Source organism: Camelus ferus, chromosome 8 (genome assembly GCF_009834535.1).
Source record: "Camelus ferus isolate YT-003-E chromosome 8, BCGSAC_Cfer_1.0, whole genome shotgun sequence".
NCBI classification, from domain to species: Eukaryota; Metazoa; Chordata; class Mammalia; order Artiodactyla; family Camelidae; genus Camelus; species Camelus ferus.
In genome coordinates, this window is record NC_045703.1 from 30840720 (window position 1) to 30856476 (window position 15757).

At 40.9% G+C, this 15757-nt stretch overlaps 1 protein-coding gene across 2 annotated transcripts in view; it reads right to left on the reverse strand.

Annotated features, from left to right (window-relative positions):
• The window catches only part of METTL24 (methyltransferase like 24), a 102224-nt gene extending 86975 nt beyond the window's left edge, over window positions 1–15249 (reverse strand). The window contains exon 1 of one of the 2 annotated variants that reach the window (XM_032484694.1): window positions 14382–15249. In XM_032484694.1, coding sequence (XP_032340585.1) covers window positions 14382–15080 — 699 coding nt within the window. In that variant the 5' untranslated portion in view covers window positions 15081–15249. The remainder of the gene's footprint in view (window positions 1–14381) is intronic. The other variant, XM_006187407.3, reaches the window with a different exon arrangement.
• Between the last annotated feature and the right edge of the window lie 508 nt (window positions 15250–15757).

Genomic DNA, 15757 nt, shown 5'->3' on the forward strand with positions numbered 1-15757 from the left:
CACAGTTCATCTATCTTTATCTGGACAGAGCAAAGCATGTGGTTTCACACCTGTCATTTATTCCATGGGCTTCTAGGCATTTTTTTTTAACTGAGATAAAATTCACACACCATAAAATTTGCCATTTTAAAGTGAACAATTAAGTGGCTTTTAAATATATACAGATTATGCAACCATCACCACTAATTACAGAATCTTTTCATCACCCTCCCAAAAAAACCCCATTCCCAATAGCAGTCATTTGCTATACCCCCCTCCCCTTACCCCCTGGCAATCACTAATCTATTCCTATCTCTAAAGATTTGCCAATTCTGATTATTTCATGAAAATGGAGTGATGCAATGCATCAATGACTTTTGTGACTATTTTCTCACATTTAGCATAATATTTTCAAGGTTCATCCACATTGCAGCATGTATTAGGATTTCATGTTTTTATAGCTGAATAATATTCCATGATATAGATATACTACATTTTGTGAATACATTCATCAGTTGATGAGCATTTGGGTTGTTTCCAACTTCTGGCTATTATAAATAGTGCTGCTATAAACATTCATTTATAGTAGTCACACAAGTTTTGTGTGAACATGGTTTCCATTCTCTTGGGTATATACCTAGGTGTGTCATTTCTCAGTCATTTCCAGGCATTCTTGAACCCTAAAATTCATGTTAGCACCCTCTGTGTAAACACATTTCCATGGCAGACAGAAGGAAATATAGTTCACCAGGGATCCCAAAAGCCAAATGAAGTAATGAAGACACATATGAAGGAAAAAGGAGGTTCTGCATGAAGGAATATATTACTGTTTCCAAGATGTCATTAATAATGTATTTCCCCTATATCATAAAACAGCAGTAGCCATAGCTAGGATGAAGGGACCAGCACTAGACCTAAACTGGCACAATCAACATGTAATGAGCGCTTACTACATACATCCGAGGCACTGTGCTGAGCATATCATGTGGATTGTCTGACAGTAGAAAGGATGTAGGAAACACGATTTTTGAAAACAAACACTGATTGCAACCAATTCTGCCTTCCTGCCAGAGAGGCATAATTCATCTTTATGCTGGGCCTGGAGGGAGAGGGGAAAACTAAATTGCCTGAGTAAGAAAATGACATGCACTTGGGATTTGTTTGCTGGAAGCTCAAGAGAATAGGGTGGGGAGTGATGGTTTAAAGGCTTGAAAATGGAAGAAAGTGATTGATGTGTAGATAACAGAAGGCAGGATCAGTGGTGTAGGAGCCAGTAAGAAATCCCCAATGGGCATGAAATCTTTAATCAATTTTAAGTTGATTTTTGTTTTGAACTGCATTGATATCTCCCTCTATTACCCTGAGACCTTCAGTAAGGCCTGTTATCACTCTGTGGGATAAAAGAAGTGGGCAGTCCAGATCAAAGAGAAGATAGCTGTGGCCAGAGGTAAACACTGAGCTAGGAGAGTGATCAGAAAATGTAAGCCCCAGATATTAACAGAACATTGAGGGGAGGAAAGATACTGGACCTCTCACAGCACATAGCTCAAGCCATTTTAATTTAAATGTTAAAACAAAGGGTGAACCCAGAAGCTGGAGATGATGGGGTCATCTGACTGCCATAATATAATCTCAATAAATCTATATGTATTAGAAAAGGTGGGTAACAGGCAGTACAAAGCAAACACCAAGAATTAAGACATTTTAACAATCACTCCATGGCAATGACCTCAAAACAAAGACCGGGAAGACTTCACAGTGACATCCCTGTGAATGATTAGAGAGGACCAAAACATGTTCTCAGTATCCCTGGTGGAAGCCTAGGACCAATCACCTCATGCTGCAGATGATAAAACTCTAGATGAGAGTCTCACGGACTTGACTGGGATCACTGAATGTCAGTGGGAACTGTCACTTGGAACAGTCACAGTTAGGTGGCCCTGAGGCTACTTCCATAGCAGGAGCTGGAAAATGTTTTCTATAAAGAGTCAGATAAAATATTTTAGACTTTGTGAGCCAAGAGGCAAAATCCAGGATATTAAGTAGGTACTTATATAACAAGAGAGAAGACAAATTTCCACATTTTTATTCATGAAATTAGAAATATAATAATTGTATACTTTTTTTGTAATACAGTTCTAATGAAAATAATGTAATTTAGGGGGAGACAGAAATTTACTTCATTGGGGTTCAAAGTTAGTGTTTCCTAACATCAAATCAATTGTAATGTTCATCTGTAAAAACCATTCTTCACTCATGGGCCATAAAGACACAGGCTGGATGTAGCTCCATATCTCTGTGTTATAGTCACTGTTGTCTGAAACAAAGTCAGTAGTGGTTGCTCTATTCCAAAAGCCTGGAGCATAAACCCCGATTCAGAAACTAAAGACCTGGAGAGAACTTCGGAATAGCTCTTGAGAGATCCAGATGTTCATCAAAGACATTGGTCTAGTACCCCAGCAATTGAAATAACCATTCTTTTAGCCAGTATTTACCAAGCACCTGCTCTGTGCTGGTACCGTCACAGTCACTGGATACATACAGTGGTGAGCAGGACAGATAAGCCCGCTACCTTCATAGGCGATGAGAACACAAACAAGAATTGGAGAAGGAAAAAATGGCAGAGCGTGGGAGTACCACCAAGAAAATAAGGGAGGTATTAGAAGAGCAACTAGAATAGCGAGCTACTTTTGATAAAATAAGGAGCTCCTTTTTCTCAACATTGTTATCAACATTTGTCAGACATTTTACATTGTTTCCAATAAGACGAGGGGTGAAATAAAATCCCATTGTGATTTGATTTGCTTCCTCTGCTTATTGGTAGGATTTACCATCTCTCTGTGCTCACACTCTCTCTCCACATTATAATTATAATACATTATATTTATATGCATATAGTTTATATACAGAGAAGTCTTTCAGGTTTCCTCTTCTGTTAATTCCTAGTTAATTCCTTGTTTTTCTGTTCAGTTATCTTTTTTTCTTACTGTTTTGTTGGTGTTCTTTTAAAATTTGCAGTATGAATCCTTTATTCATGATATGCATTGCAAATATCCTCTCTCAGCCTATACTTGCCTTTTAACTTTGTAGTGTCTTTCGTCTACAAGAAGATTTTAATTTTCAGTTGGTAAATAATCTACTTTATGTGAGATTTGGTGGTTAGCCTCCCATCCCAGTGGGTAAGTTCAAAGAGTGGTGGGTTTCGAGTTTAAACCTTCATCCCATTCCTTATAGCTATCTCTTGCCCAAACTTATTAATGTCTCTGATCTTCAGCTTCCTTGTTTGCAAAATGAGGACAATGCCTACCTCATAAACTTTTTGGTGAGAATTAAATGAAAGAATACATGCAACTACCTTAGTACTGTGGCCCCCTCCCACTCCACTTTTAAATTTTAAGTTTCTTAAAGGCCTTCCATTCCACACAATACCATGTGCAGGGTCAGGACATAGATTTTGTGTTAGTTAAATTGAGTTTATCTTTAAAATGCAAATAAAGTACCAAGTATAATAATATGCACTTAATTATCAGACTAAAATGTGGAAGGCAGAACCAGAAAAACAGTTTAGCAATTAGCTCTTTAACCATGATTACTCCACTGGCTCCCCTGAACTAAAGAAGTAGCAGAGTTATAGTAAATGACACAATTAATGGGAGATTTGTAAACATTCTTCTGAGTGAAAATTATATTTCAGAAGATTGGAAACATATTTTATACAGTCAACCTAACACAGACCAAAATTATTTAATAACAATGTCATAAAAGATTTGAAATTGGTTTTAGGAAAAAAAAATCACAAACTGATACGAACAGGTATACCTTAATAATTTTATAAGAAATGAGCTATGTGAAGAATAAGCTTATAATAAAAATGCTTACAAAATTTAATATTTACTTCTGGCTTTTAAGATTTTATAATATTATGGCACCTCTGATGGTTGAGCATATCATATATGCTTTAAATTTCAAGAATAATAAAAGAAGCATTAAAAATTCCAGTGAACACTGGGCTTTATACCACACAGATACACGTGTCTACACCTTTTCAATGTTCAAGGGCCAGCATCACAGCCAGCAATATGAGGTTGAACAGAGACCATCCTCATTTATGGAACTATTTCCACAGGCCAGGTGTTTTCATCTACACAGTCTCCTTTAATTTTCATGACAACCCTATGAACTAAGTACTACTACTTTTTTACAAAGGAGGAAACTAAAGTTTAGACAGGGTATGCCACTTGCCCACATCCAGCAAGTAGGGGAGCAATGTTTAAACTTCTGACCTCAAGTGTAAAATTATAAGCCCATCTTACAGGTGAGGCTGCATCATAATGAAGTATTTTCATATTTGCAAATCCACATAAATAGGTCTCCAAGGATCTCATGGGTTACTTGGCTTCCCCATCTTCTACCCTCTAAATTGCTGAATAAATAGGCCTCCTTCCACATGTGACTGAAATCACTCTGTCCTCCTTGGGCACGTGTTTTGCTAATTAGGATTTTTAATTGATTTGTTGTGCTCCACTTAAAGTAGATGAAAAATAAACTAAAAATACTTGTCGTCATATTGTGCACAATAGCAAACACTGTACAACATGAATATTGCCTCTGATTTGTGGCCAGATTCTGAAAACACTCTTGGAAGTCTTTCAGCTTGCTCAAACTAAAAATGAGTAAATGACTGCCATGACGGTGCATTTAAACATGGAGTCTGATTCATCTTACCAGAGGCCTTCAGCTCATTTACACCTATGGCTTTATTTATTCGAATAACTTGCCTTTCTCCCCCCAGGAAAAAATGACCTGCAAACCATCATCCCATCACTGCTCTGTGCAAAGAATCTAATGTAAACAATGTCAACCAGAATCACTGAACTTAACAAACTCCAGGACACACCACAACACTGTTCATAAGATGTAAATCACATCTTGTTTTATTTCACTTTCTGCTAAATTCAGATGTCTGCTTCATTTTCAATCTACGTCCCCTGAAAAGAGCCTCCCATGCTTTATCCAATACTGCCAAGTGTGCAGACTCAGCAAGGCGTTAGAAACAGGGAGAATGAAACATAACCTAGACGATGTTCGTTTAGATACAGATGATTGAAGGGATTGCATACTGTGGTGACTGTAAGTGCTGCTCCCCAAACATGTCCTGCTCTCTGACTTCTGAGTACATGGCAGACCTCTGGTCTCCTGCATTGGATAAGGGCCCAGCAACTAGCTCTGGTCACTGGATTGTGAGCAGGAATGCTATGTCTGGTTTCTGGCCAGGGCACTTAATAATGCCACGCAAGACCCTTCAGAGCACTCACCCTTCTGCCAAGGTGACAGGTGATGTTCCAGCCTGGGGTCCAAAGAGAGGGTGAAGATGGCACAGAGCAGCTCCATACCTCTGTCAACCAGCAATAGATACACAGCAGAAGCAAGAAACAAAACTTTGTTAGCAAGAGCCCTGAGATCTCAGGGTTGTCTGTGATCACAGCATAAACTGGCCTCTCCTGCCAGATACCCCAGACAAATGAAGCCTTGAAAAAGGACTTGGTGTCCCTAGTGATAAGTTAGCAGGTTTGTGTGATTTAGTATCTGGCGCTAAATGTTATTATCTTGTCAGAGAAAGGTCTCTCAGCCCATAGTTCACTCGGAACCCAATCATCATGTTCCAAAATCTGAATTAAATAGACCAAGCAAAATTGAAAAGGGAAAGCTACAATTGTAACCTTCCAAACTGCCAGCTCTAATTTATTGATCTACCAAAGTTCTTAGTTGTAAACAATAGAAACCATTCTGGCTAGTTGAGTAGAAAAGGAATTGATTAAAGATTTATTAGCTTACAAGAATCTCAAGAGCAGAAGGAACACCACCACAGGCACCAGTGTAGACTGCCCTGCCTCACCACTGGGCACAGCCACCACAACTCATTTCACCACCCTAGGCACCAGATGCCTCTGCTAGAATCTGGGTCTCCGAGGTCCTCATGCTGAAGATTGCTTCTTCTATTGTCTAAGGTACAATGCAAACTGCTTTGCAGGTGTATCTGAACACTAAAGCCTAGGTCACATGAATGCCCTTTAGGATCAAGGAAACTTATTTTTTGGGTGTTTTCTTAGCAAGGTGGAAAATTCCTCAAACACAAGAAGGGAATTCAAAGGTGTGGCCAAAAAGAATGATAAATACCCATTACTGAAGATGTAATGGGTAATAAGGATAACTATTGTCTTCAAATCTCCTTCTAGTCCATAGTCAAGTTTCCAGAGCCTTCCTGGTTACTGCAGCTCTTTCTCCAATTCCACACATGTACCCTTCCAAAAAATCCGTGTTTTTACTAGTTTCAGTTGGGTTCATCACTTGCAACTCAGAGAGTCCTAATGCAGAAGTAACCATATGTTAAAGAATCCCAAACTAGCCAGTTACAAACAGGGCTATAAATATTCAGATGCTCTGAAGAATTTTTCAGATCAGATCTTTTTTTGCAAAGTAACTCTGAATTGACAGAAGAAAAAAAAAATCAAAGAACGTAAGATTCCAACTTTGGTTTGAGAACCCTAATGGGGCTCATGGGCTGAATACTGATTATATTTATCTTCTCCACAAAAGCCCTCACAAATAACTTTTTACTTAAAAAGAAAAGAAAGAGAAAACTATTGCATAGACATGGGTCTTGTGTGCATATAACCAATTGAATTTTTTTTTAAATCAGAAGTATATACAAGGTGCCAACTTACTGCCAAATGCTAGTTGGAAATAAGGTTATCTTCAACAGTTCTATATAGAGGAATAGTTAACCAATAAAGAAATATATATATACACAGAGTCACAGATGCTAAGATCTGGGATTATTTAAAAAAAAGAAAAAAGACCTACATTCTATTTCTAGGTGCTCAGGTCCAAGATCCCTGAAATGGACTAGCTGAAATAATAGAATAAAATATGAGAAAAACAAAAACCTAAGGGCAAACTGTGCAATAATTATACTGGATAGTTCAGGAATGCCAAGGGTGACTTCTTGGAGTAACGTAGAGAAAGCATCCTCTTTCTCTAAGAATGGCTCCCTGGACAGAGGGAGGGACTATTGGGCTATATTTTGGCCTGTGACTAGCACTGGTTGAAACCAGGAGACCAACCTCAGGAGTTGAGGGAAGTGAGTCTTGTTACAGTAACACTGGACAGGGAAGGCCAAGGAACATGGAAAGCTAGGATTCCTTCTCCCCTCAAACTGGTGGTCATTTACTCCTCCTCCAATGCAATGAGAAATTCCCAATTTTTCCCAATAAATTTCTTTAATTTTTCTTTTTGCCTTTTTGCTTAAGCTAGGCCAGTCCATCTTTCTTGTTTATAATCAAAAGGACATTATATTAACTAAGTACACTCCCCTATACTCTTACTCTGCCCAACAGCCAACTCCAGCCTTAGGTAACGCATTATCTCTTAACTACAAATGACTTAAAAGGACCTTTGCCTTCTGTGTATCTAGCATTTATGTGTCATGCTGCTATTAAGCTTAGCAGCATTAACCTGGCTTGTCACTTTTTAGGAAAAAAAATTGCTAATTTTGGTATCTGGCTCAGGGGTTGCAACTTCAAATGCCTTCAGAGATCAGACAGGTAACGTAAAGTGAGAGTACTTAGACTCCACTGGACACTATGTGACATATCTGAAGATATTTATGTACAAGTACTTAAACTACTGTGTGGCTCAGACAAAATTCGTGTGCCAAATTTACCTCCTTGAGCCATCGACTAACCAGCCAGCTTGTTATTAGTTTAAATTACATGTTCCTAGACTGGAAGGCTCACAAAACTCAATTTTGTTTCAATCATTTGAGCAGGGTAAAAATGCTTCTTGCACAGCAGATTTTCCCACCCTCTTTTAGCAGAAAACTCCACAGGCTGTTAATGGGATTGATGTGAGATGTCTAAGAGAACTCAAGGGCCGCTTTTAAGAGAAGCTTATCAATGCTGGTAGATACCTGCTTTAGTATGAGTCTCGTGGTAAAGAAGCAGGTTCCTGCTGCTTTCTATGAATCACAAAATAAAGAGCCAAACTCCTTATAAGCACTAGGACTCCAAAGGTGTCATATAGCACAGATGGAAAAAATCAAATGTCTACCACTCTTGACAGTCTCCAGTTTACACAGTTCTGATTTTCTTCACAGACCAAAAAGGAAATCCAATTCAAGAAAACTGATAAGGTTTTCTGTTCCCTGGAGAAAGTAGACTAGACAAATTCACACAAAATCTAAAATCTTCACCACCAACTGCTGAAAAACAACAAACTCCATTAGAAGTTCCTTTGCCCACAAAATGCTCTCTGAGGAACTGTGGGGTTTGAAAGGAGTGCAGAAGCTTATTCTCCATTTCAGGCACATCAAAGTTTTAATCAGAACCTGCTTTTCTCTGTGAAACTAAGCAACTGCTGTTCACACCCACATACTGCTGGAGTGCATTCAATTACCCTCAACGACTTTGTTTAAAATGAAAATTCTTTGTGCCTCCTGAGGACAGTGTGTGAGAATTGATGAATGTTGTTCTAAAGGACAGAAGTGTAGGGATACAGTGAAAACCTAAGTAGCTGGAAACTATGGCTGGGCCATATTTTACAAGCAATTCAAACCTACCTTCAAGTATTTTGTAAAGAATTAGAATGTTTAAGGTAATTGAATATAACAAGGGGCATACTATGCCATTTTTCAACTCTTTCTTCTGGATGACAATCACAGAATTAGAAAACGAAGAGGATGGCGAGAAGTGATGAAGAAAGACCAAATTTTGCCATATGGCTTTTCAGAAGAAGAGGAAAAAGAATTTTTTTTCCCTGACACATTGTTCGGAAGGATCTGTAACTAACAAATCAAGCCAGCACATTGCTGGGTTCTGTAGCTCTGTGACTCAGAAGTCACTTTTCTATCCAACATATTAAATGTCAAGTAAAATATCTCTGATAAGAGAGAAGAAATTTCTTCAGGAAGCTTGGCTCCTGTATGAGTGCTGATGGAATAAAAATCATATTTTAAGGCAAGGCAAGAAAAATTTAAACATAAAGTTTTTTCTCTGCCCATCTGGGCCTCCTCCCTCCTCTCTAGTGTGCATTGTGCGTCTGCATTATACATTAATCAGACCTCTCCAGTGAAGATGTAAAATCCCTGCTCAACCATAAAGAACAATATTCCTTCTTCTGAAACCAGCCATGTAACTCCTTAGACAGTAACCTTCCTTTCTCAATCCTATAAGGGGTCGCAATGACCCACCACTTGCCTTGTATGTGCAGATTCTTTGGTGAAGTTTATGTACAATAATAACATATCATTTCCCTTAAAGATAGCGACTGGTGCAGAACAGATTGGGTCAGGTGACCTGGGGAGATACTGGGCCTCACTTAAGGGAAGTTCCTAGCTTAAATACTTACTTAGAACCTTATTAATGTTACTAGTCATACTACCTGTATTCTGCTTGTTTTACAAGATTATTGTTTCTTGCATTACCAAATGTATGACTGAGCCTCTGATAAAATTAATGATCAGGTGACTTGAAATGATTGACCAAATACATAGTTCTATTAGATCAGTGATTGTAATAGTGTAAATCTACATATGGAAACAAGCAACAAGAAGGAACCATTTCCTGGACCATAACAGACTAGGAAGACAGGCAATCCAGAGGATTCTGACTACTGTTAACAGGCTCTAGTCCAGTAATAGCACATTGAGTGGCCTATCAATGAAATCCTCACCTGACCTGGGAATGAGAATTCCTAGCACCATGGGACAAACTGGTCATGAAATGCCTCCCAAACCTTGGTCAAAATTAAGACCCAAAGGGAGGGGATTGTAAAACAAAGAATGTTGCCCACCATCCAGTTTACAAGAATCAAGTCATTAGCCACTGCAGTTGCTCACCTACAATAGAGCCTGAAAGGAACTCAGGGCGAAAATCAGGCTGAGTCACTCTGTGTTCAGAGAAAACTGGCAGAATAGGCCTTCAGCTAGTTAGATATTTTTAGGAGAAAAATTATGAACCCAGGTTCTAGCATCTTCTCATAAAAGCACTAAAGCCATTAACTAAGATATCTGCTCCTTATGAATAACAGTAACCTTCCACCAAGTTGGGTGCTTGACTGCACGTACCCCCTTCTTTAAAATCACATGTATACTGGCCTCCCCCTTTACCTCCTCGGAACAGTCCTCAGTGCTCTGTGAGAGACTGTCTCCCAGGTTATAATCCTCGGCTGGGCTTGAATAAAACTTTCCATTTCTTCCTCAGACTGACTACTGACTAATTTTTTGTCAACAGTATCTGTCCTGTGCAAACAGCCATATATTTTGCTGCTGTCTTTTAGGTGGATGGCCAACAGATAAGAGAAACATCTAACCAAGATTGCAGAAAGAAGCCAAATCATGGAGACCTTATCTTAGTCCTATTAATTATTAGTCCTATTAATCCCCCCAGAGGAACTTTATCCATATAATCATAGTAATAGTCTATTTGCAAAAGAAAAACCAGAAAGAAATGCAGATAGAAAACAGAAAGGAAAGTAATGAAAAAGAATTACAGTGATATTTGTATGCTTAAAGCCTCTGTAATACAATATACAAAAATGTATGGGTTCCAGGGGAGTCCTAATCACATAGGGCAGTATTTATCCATCATGTCTCATTTGCCCTCATTTCACAATGCTCTAAGATTAGAACCCCTGATGTGAAAGAAGATTTAATATTTAGAGCTAGTTCTTGCATGGCTCGGGGAAAGAAGGGGAAGAGAAAAGAGGAAAAGAATTATATGAAGACTACACTTCACTTCTCTTTATTATAATAGATTATTTTCTTTAAGAGAAGCATAAGCTATGATTAAAGTGGCAGTATAATTGCGGAATTTTTGTGCCTCTAACACCTGCAAAGGAGGCACGTTGACAAGAAACACTCGGCAACCCAATTATTTCATGCAGGTTTTCATCCACCCAGAAAGCCATCCTCAAAATAGAATGGAACTTTTCCTCCTTCACCAATCTGGTAGGTGCCTACAGCAAAGTAACCAAGAACCTGAATAGCATTGTTTATGATTACTCTCAGCAAACAAAATTTAAATTTAAAAGATCAAAAGAGTTTAACATACAACTTCCAAACTTTAATTATATCAATTATTTCATTGTGCATTCAGCTTATATTTCACCTTGTCTTGATGAGAGGCTGAAAAGGAACAAGACGTCCTCAGAGAGATAAGGGATATTGAACTCTGTTCCCAGAAGTAGGAAAACAGATTATATAAGTGGTCTTTCCAGTTTTGAGGAACAGTTTAATTCAACTGTGACATAATGGTAAAATGAAACAAAGTCAAGATTCCAACTATCTAGGAATTTGGGGAAGTTGGAATGTATACCTTGAATAAGAAAATAAATAACTAAATAGCTAGGGAGAAGGAAACCCAGGGAAATTTTTTCTTTAAGAAGCTAAAAACTAAAATAATACTTTAAAAATAGCAGTTGCTATTTTCATTCAATTCTTTCATATTTTTTTTTTGAAAATAACCTATTTTTTTAATTGAAGTCTAGTCAGTTTACAATGTTGTGTCAATTTCTGGTATATAGTGTATGTTTCAGTCATACCTATACATATATATATATATATTCCTTTTTATATTCTTTTTCATTATAGGTTACTAGAAGATGTTGAATATAGTTCCCTGTGCTATACAGAAGAAATTTGTTGTATATCTATTTTATTTTTATATATTGTTAACCAAAGACATTTAGAGATACACATAATAGGTTGAAATAATAAGATTCTTTTTTTTTTAACTTACTGGTATCATGGGAATAAGCATTTTCTAGGGGTTACTTTGGGAAATGCAATCCTTTCAATCACAAACAATTGTGCAGACAAAATAATCAATCTGAAATAGATTACTATGTTACAACATGTACAAAGCAGTTCACAAATCAGAATGCACTTCTGTTGTCTCCCAAATTGGCAAAAGATCAGCAAGGAAATGGAAAGCATGAGGAAAGTTTTCCAGGTGATGATCCTTGACCTGAATATTCAAGGATGGAAAGAGCATGAATCATAGGAAAGGAGGATGGGGGCCTCACAGGTAGAATCAGCATAAACCAAAAGAATGGGAAGAGGTTATAAAAACTGACATTTGGGGAATCGCTGAGGCTAACAATTTGGGACAGATTAGTGAAAATTAAAGCTACCATTATTGAATGCTTACAACATGAGACTCTGCAAATATTTCCTTTTGTTTTTTTTCTAATTTAATTTTAATAAAACTGAGCTCCAGGGCTCAGACTCAGATCTCTTTATTAGCCATACTCACTGCCCAGATGATCTTCTGCAGTCTCATGGCTTTAAGGTCGCTTGTACACTAATGACTCCCACATCTCCATCTTCAGCCTGAACATTTCCTCCAGTTCCAGACCCATATGTCTAACTGCCTATTTGACATTTCCATTTGGATGTCCAAAGGGTATCTCAAACTTATGATGTTTAAAACAAAACTCCTGATTTCTATCCACTGCCCCCTAAAACACAAACACTAAAGAACAATAACAAAATAAAAATACTACTCCCTCATCTTCCTTTAAAATATATCCAGTATCGGACCACTTCTCACATCTCCACGTCTACCTTCCTGTCTAACCCATCACCACCTCCAGCAGGAATCACTACAACAGCCTCCTAAAGGAGGTGGGTGTGAACTTGCCCTCCAGTGGCCTCTAAGTATGCATTCCAACTGCTTCCTTTTGTAGGACAGGCTTCAGTTATCAATTCTGTTGTGAAGGGGAGACTAAGATTTAAGAGTGATTCTTGAACAGGTGAAACAGAAACAGCAGAAGCTGAGAGCAGATATGAAAGGACAAGTGTGCAAGGTGGGGTTGAGTGTGTCAAGCATGGAACATTTGAGGACATCCAGAGGGACAAAAGAACCTGAAATCCCTAAGCAATATCAAGTCCTAGGTCAAATGTCCCCTCCACATTAGCCTTTCTCAACTCCCCAGACAGAGTTCAAGACCTTAATCACAGTATTGGTCACATTACTGGTTGGCTGTGCTGAGTGCCTCCCCAACTAGACTTTGAGCTCATTTAGTGCCCCCAGCACCTGATGTAGTATTGGGGACCCAGCACCTGATGCAGTATTGGGGACCTGGTAAGCCCTTCGCAAAAGTGTGCTGAAACATGGTATCATGGAATGTGCATTAGGAATATGGAGAAGGAAGCTCCTGCATTCTTTTAGAAGAGCAAATTAAGATTTTACATAGGAAATGAGGTTATACATATACGTCTGTGTGTGTGTGTGTATTTGTCCAGGAAAATAACACTGATGTCCTCGACAGGGACAGCAGAGGAGGAAAGCCAGAGGGGCAAGGCTTGAAAAGGAAGTGAGAGAAAGGAAAACAATGGAAGAAATTGGTGGGTGTGATATTGAAAAGTACATTAGAAGCTAAAGAAAGCAGCAGAGTCCAAGGAACAGTTTTTCTCTCTCCCCAACAGGCCAAGCAGTGGGGAAGATGGAGGGTGGATGTTTAAAAGAAAAGAGGAAAGGCCAGGCAACAGAAAGAAGTTGACCCAGAGGATGTGATTAGGGTTGATGGGTATAAACACCAGGCAAGCTCATATCTGCAGTTCTTAATCTTCTCACTCTCAAGTATCAAGTAAATGACTGAGCTCCAAGAGGAGGATAGAAAGCCAGAGGCTTAACAGAGGGTAAAAGTGAACTACTCAATGAGGTGTGAGCCAGTAAGCTAATGAGGTAGGACGGCCAACACTGCTGGGGTTGTAAGACAAACCCGGGATATTACTTCAGTCCTCTTGGTTCCGATTAACTTCTCATTAAGTGGTGCTGGGGGCTCGACTTCTCACCCCGCGCAGGCCACCCTGCCAACGCCTTTAGCAGATTTCAAGGGGAATTTGGCTGAGTGGATCTTCATCACCACTATGAAGACAGAGTGGAAAAACAATGTACAGTGGATAACCACCCAGCTTCGCCCAGGGCTCAAGGAGAAAAGCCGGAGGAGCACAAAATATAAACAAAACCACAACTCCCTTCTTGTCCTTGCCTTGCGCAGCGCTCATGCTCTCCCCTCACTAAAATTTAAGTTCTGTGAGAGCTGGGCTTGGTCCTCCCCTGCTAGGTGCCCGCATAACAGGCTACCTGGCACACAGTGGACGCTCAGCAAATACTGGTTGAATATTAAACGAACTCTGCTCAGTCCCACTTCATTGTACCCGGGCATTGAAGGATGACACCAGTGGAGCTGCCTAAGAGAGCGCAGGGGTAAGAGGAAGCGGAAGAATATTCTGAGGGTCCCAATGGGGCAGCCTGAGAGCCCAGAGCAGAGGGCTCTGTAGCGCTGGACCGGAGGAAGATTCGACTCTAAGGCCCAAGACTGCATCTTGTGCAACTGACCTTCCGGCGGAGACGCCCGCGCGGGGCGCAGCAGCCCGGCTCCGGCGTCCCGCTCCCGCCGCCCCCCGGCGGCGCTCGGCGCCCGCTGCGCACGTAGGTCACCTGCCTCCTGCTGGCGCCGCGCAGTGGGCCGGGCGCGGGTAGCAGGTGTGGCCCGGGCGGCCGGGGGGCCGGGTCTGGCCGCGCGCTGCGGGCCGGGAGCCGGGGCCCGGTGCGCCGCAGCTCCACGCAGAGTCGCAGGCCGAGCAACACCGCGGCGCCGAGCAGACACCGGCGCAGGGCGCTGCACCCCCTCCTGGGCGGCCTCTCCCAGGCCATGGTGGGCCCGGTCTGGGGCTGGTCTCTGCCACCCGCGCGCGCCGGCCCGCAGCGGGGATGTGGCTCTGTGGGCCCGAGCTGCCACTGTGGGAACTCCCCCGCAGGCCGGGGCGCGGGCTCGGGCCCGCCTCCCTTCCCCTGTCCTAGGAAGCCTCGGCGTAACCTTGTCCTGCCCGGTGGAGCGCGCTCGGCCGGCCCGGTCAAGGGGCGGCCGGCAGGTGGGGTCTTGGGGTCGCAGGCAGCTCGGCTGAGCCAGACCCGGGGCTCCAGCCCCACCTCGGGGATCCCGGAGGAGGTGCCCTCCAGCCCGGCCTCCGGAGCCTGAAAGCTACATGGCCAGAAAAAGCACATTCCTAACGGGATCCTGGGCTGTAACTTCATTTTCTAGTATTAGTGTTGTTGAAGCGAGGAAGATAGGTTAGCTACAGTTTTTTAGTTAGCCAGGTTTTGCTACAAGGAACAAATTCTGATTGTCAAGCAGTTTGTTACATTAAACACATTATAAAAATATATCGCACTATGCTCAGGTTTACAACTTCTCTCCCTCAAGAAAGAACGGGGAAGGGGAGGAGAGAATAGCGCTGGATGCCGAATAATCAAATTAGAGTTATTCCATTTCTAAATTCTGCCTGAAGCCAACCCGTGCTTTCTCCCCGTGTTTTGAAATGTGTAGGGGTGAAGGAGGAGGGGGAGAAAGCCAGCTAAGACATCTGACAGCAGGGAGAGAGAATAGAAGTTACCATGGCATGATGTAAATCAAATTAATTTAGCTCCAAACACACACCTCCCTGCTGTCTTGCAGAGATACAGAGGGACAAATTTATCTTTCGGCAAAATGCACCCCAGCTGGTATTTCCATCACCACCTTGACCTTAATTAATCAGAATGAATGTTCACAGCCTGAAGTCCAGTGTTGGCTGTTTCGTTTTCAGTTGTTAGTAGAATTCTTTCTCACAACCCGTTTAAGGTTTGGGTTTGGGTTTATTTTCTTTCGCTGTGGCCACATTTTTTTCATACTCTAAGCTTGCATTTTCCATACTTTTACGTGAGACTACCCC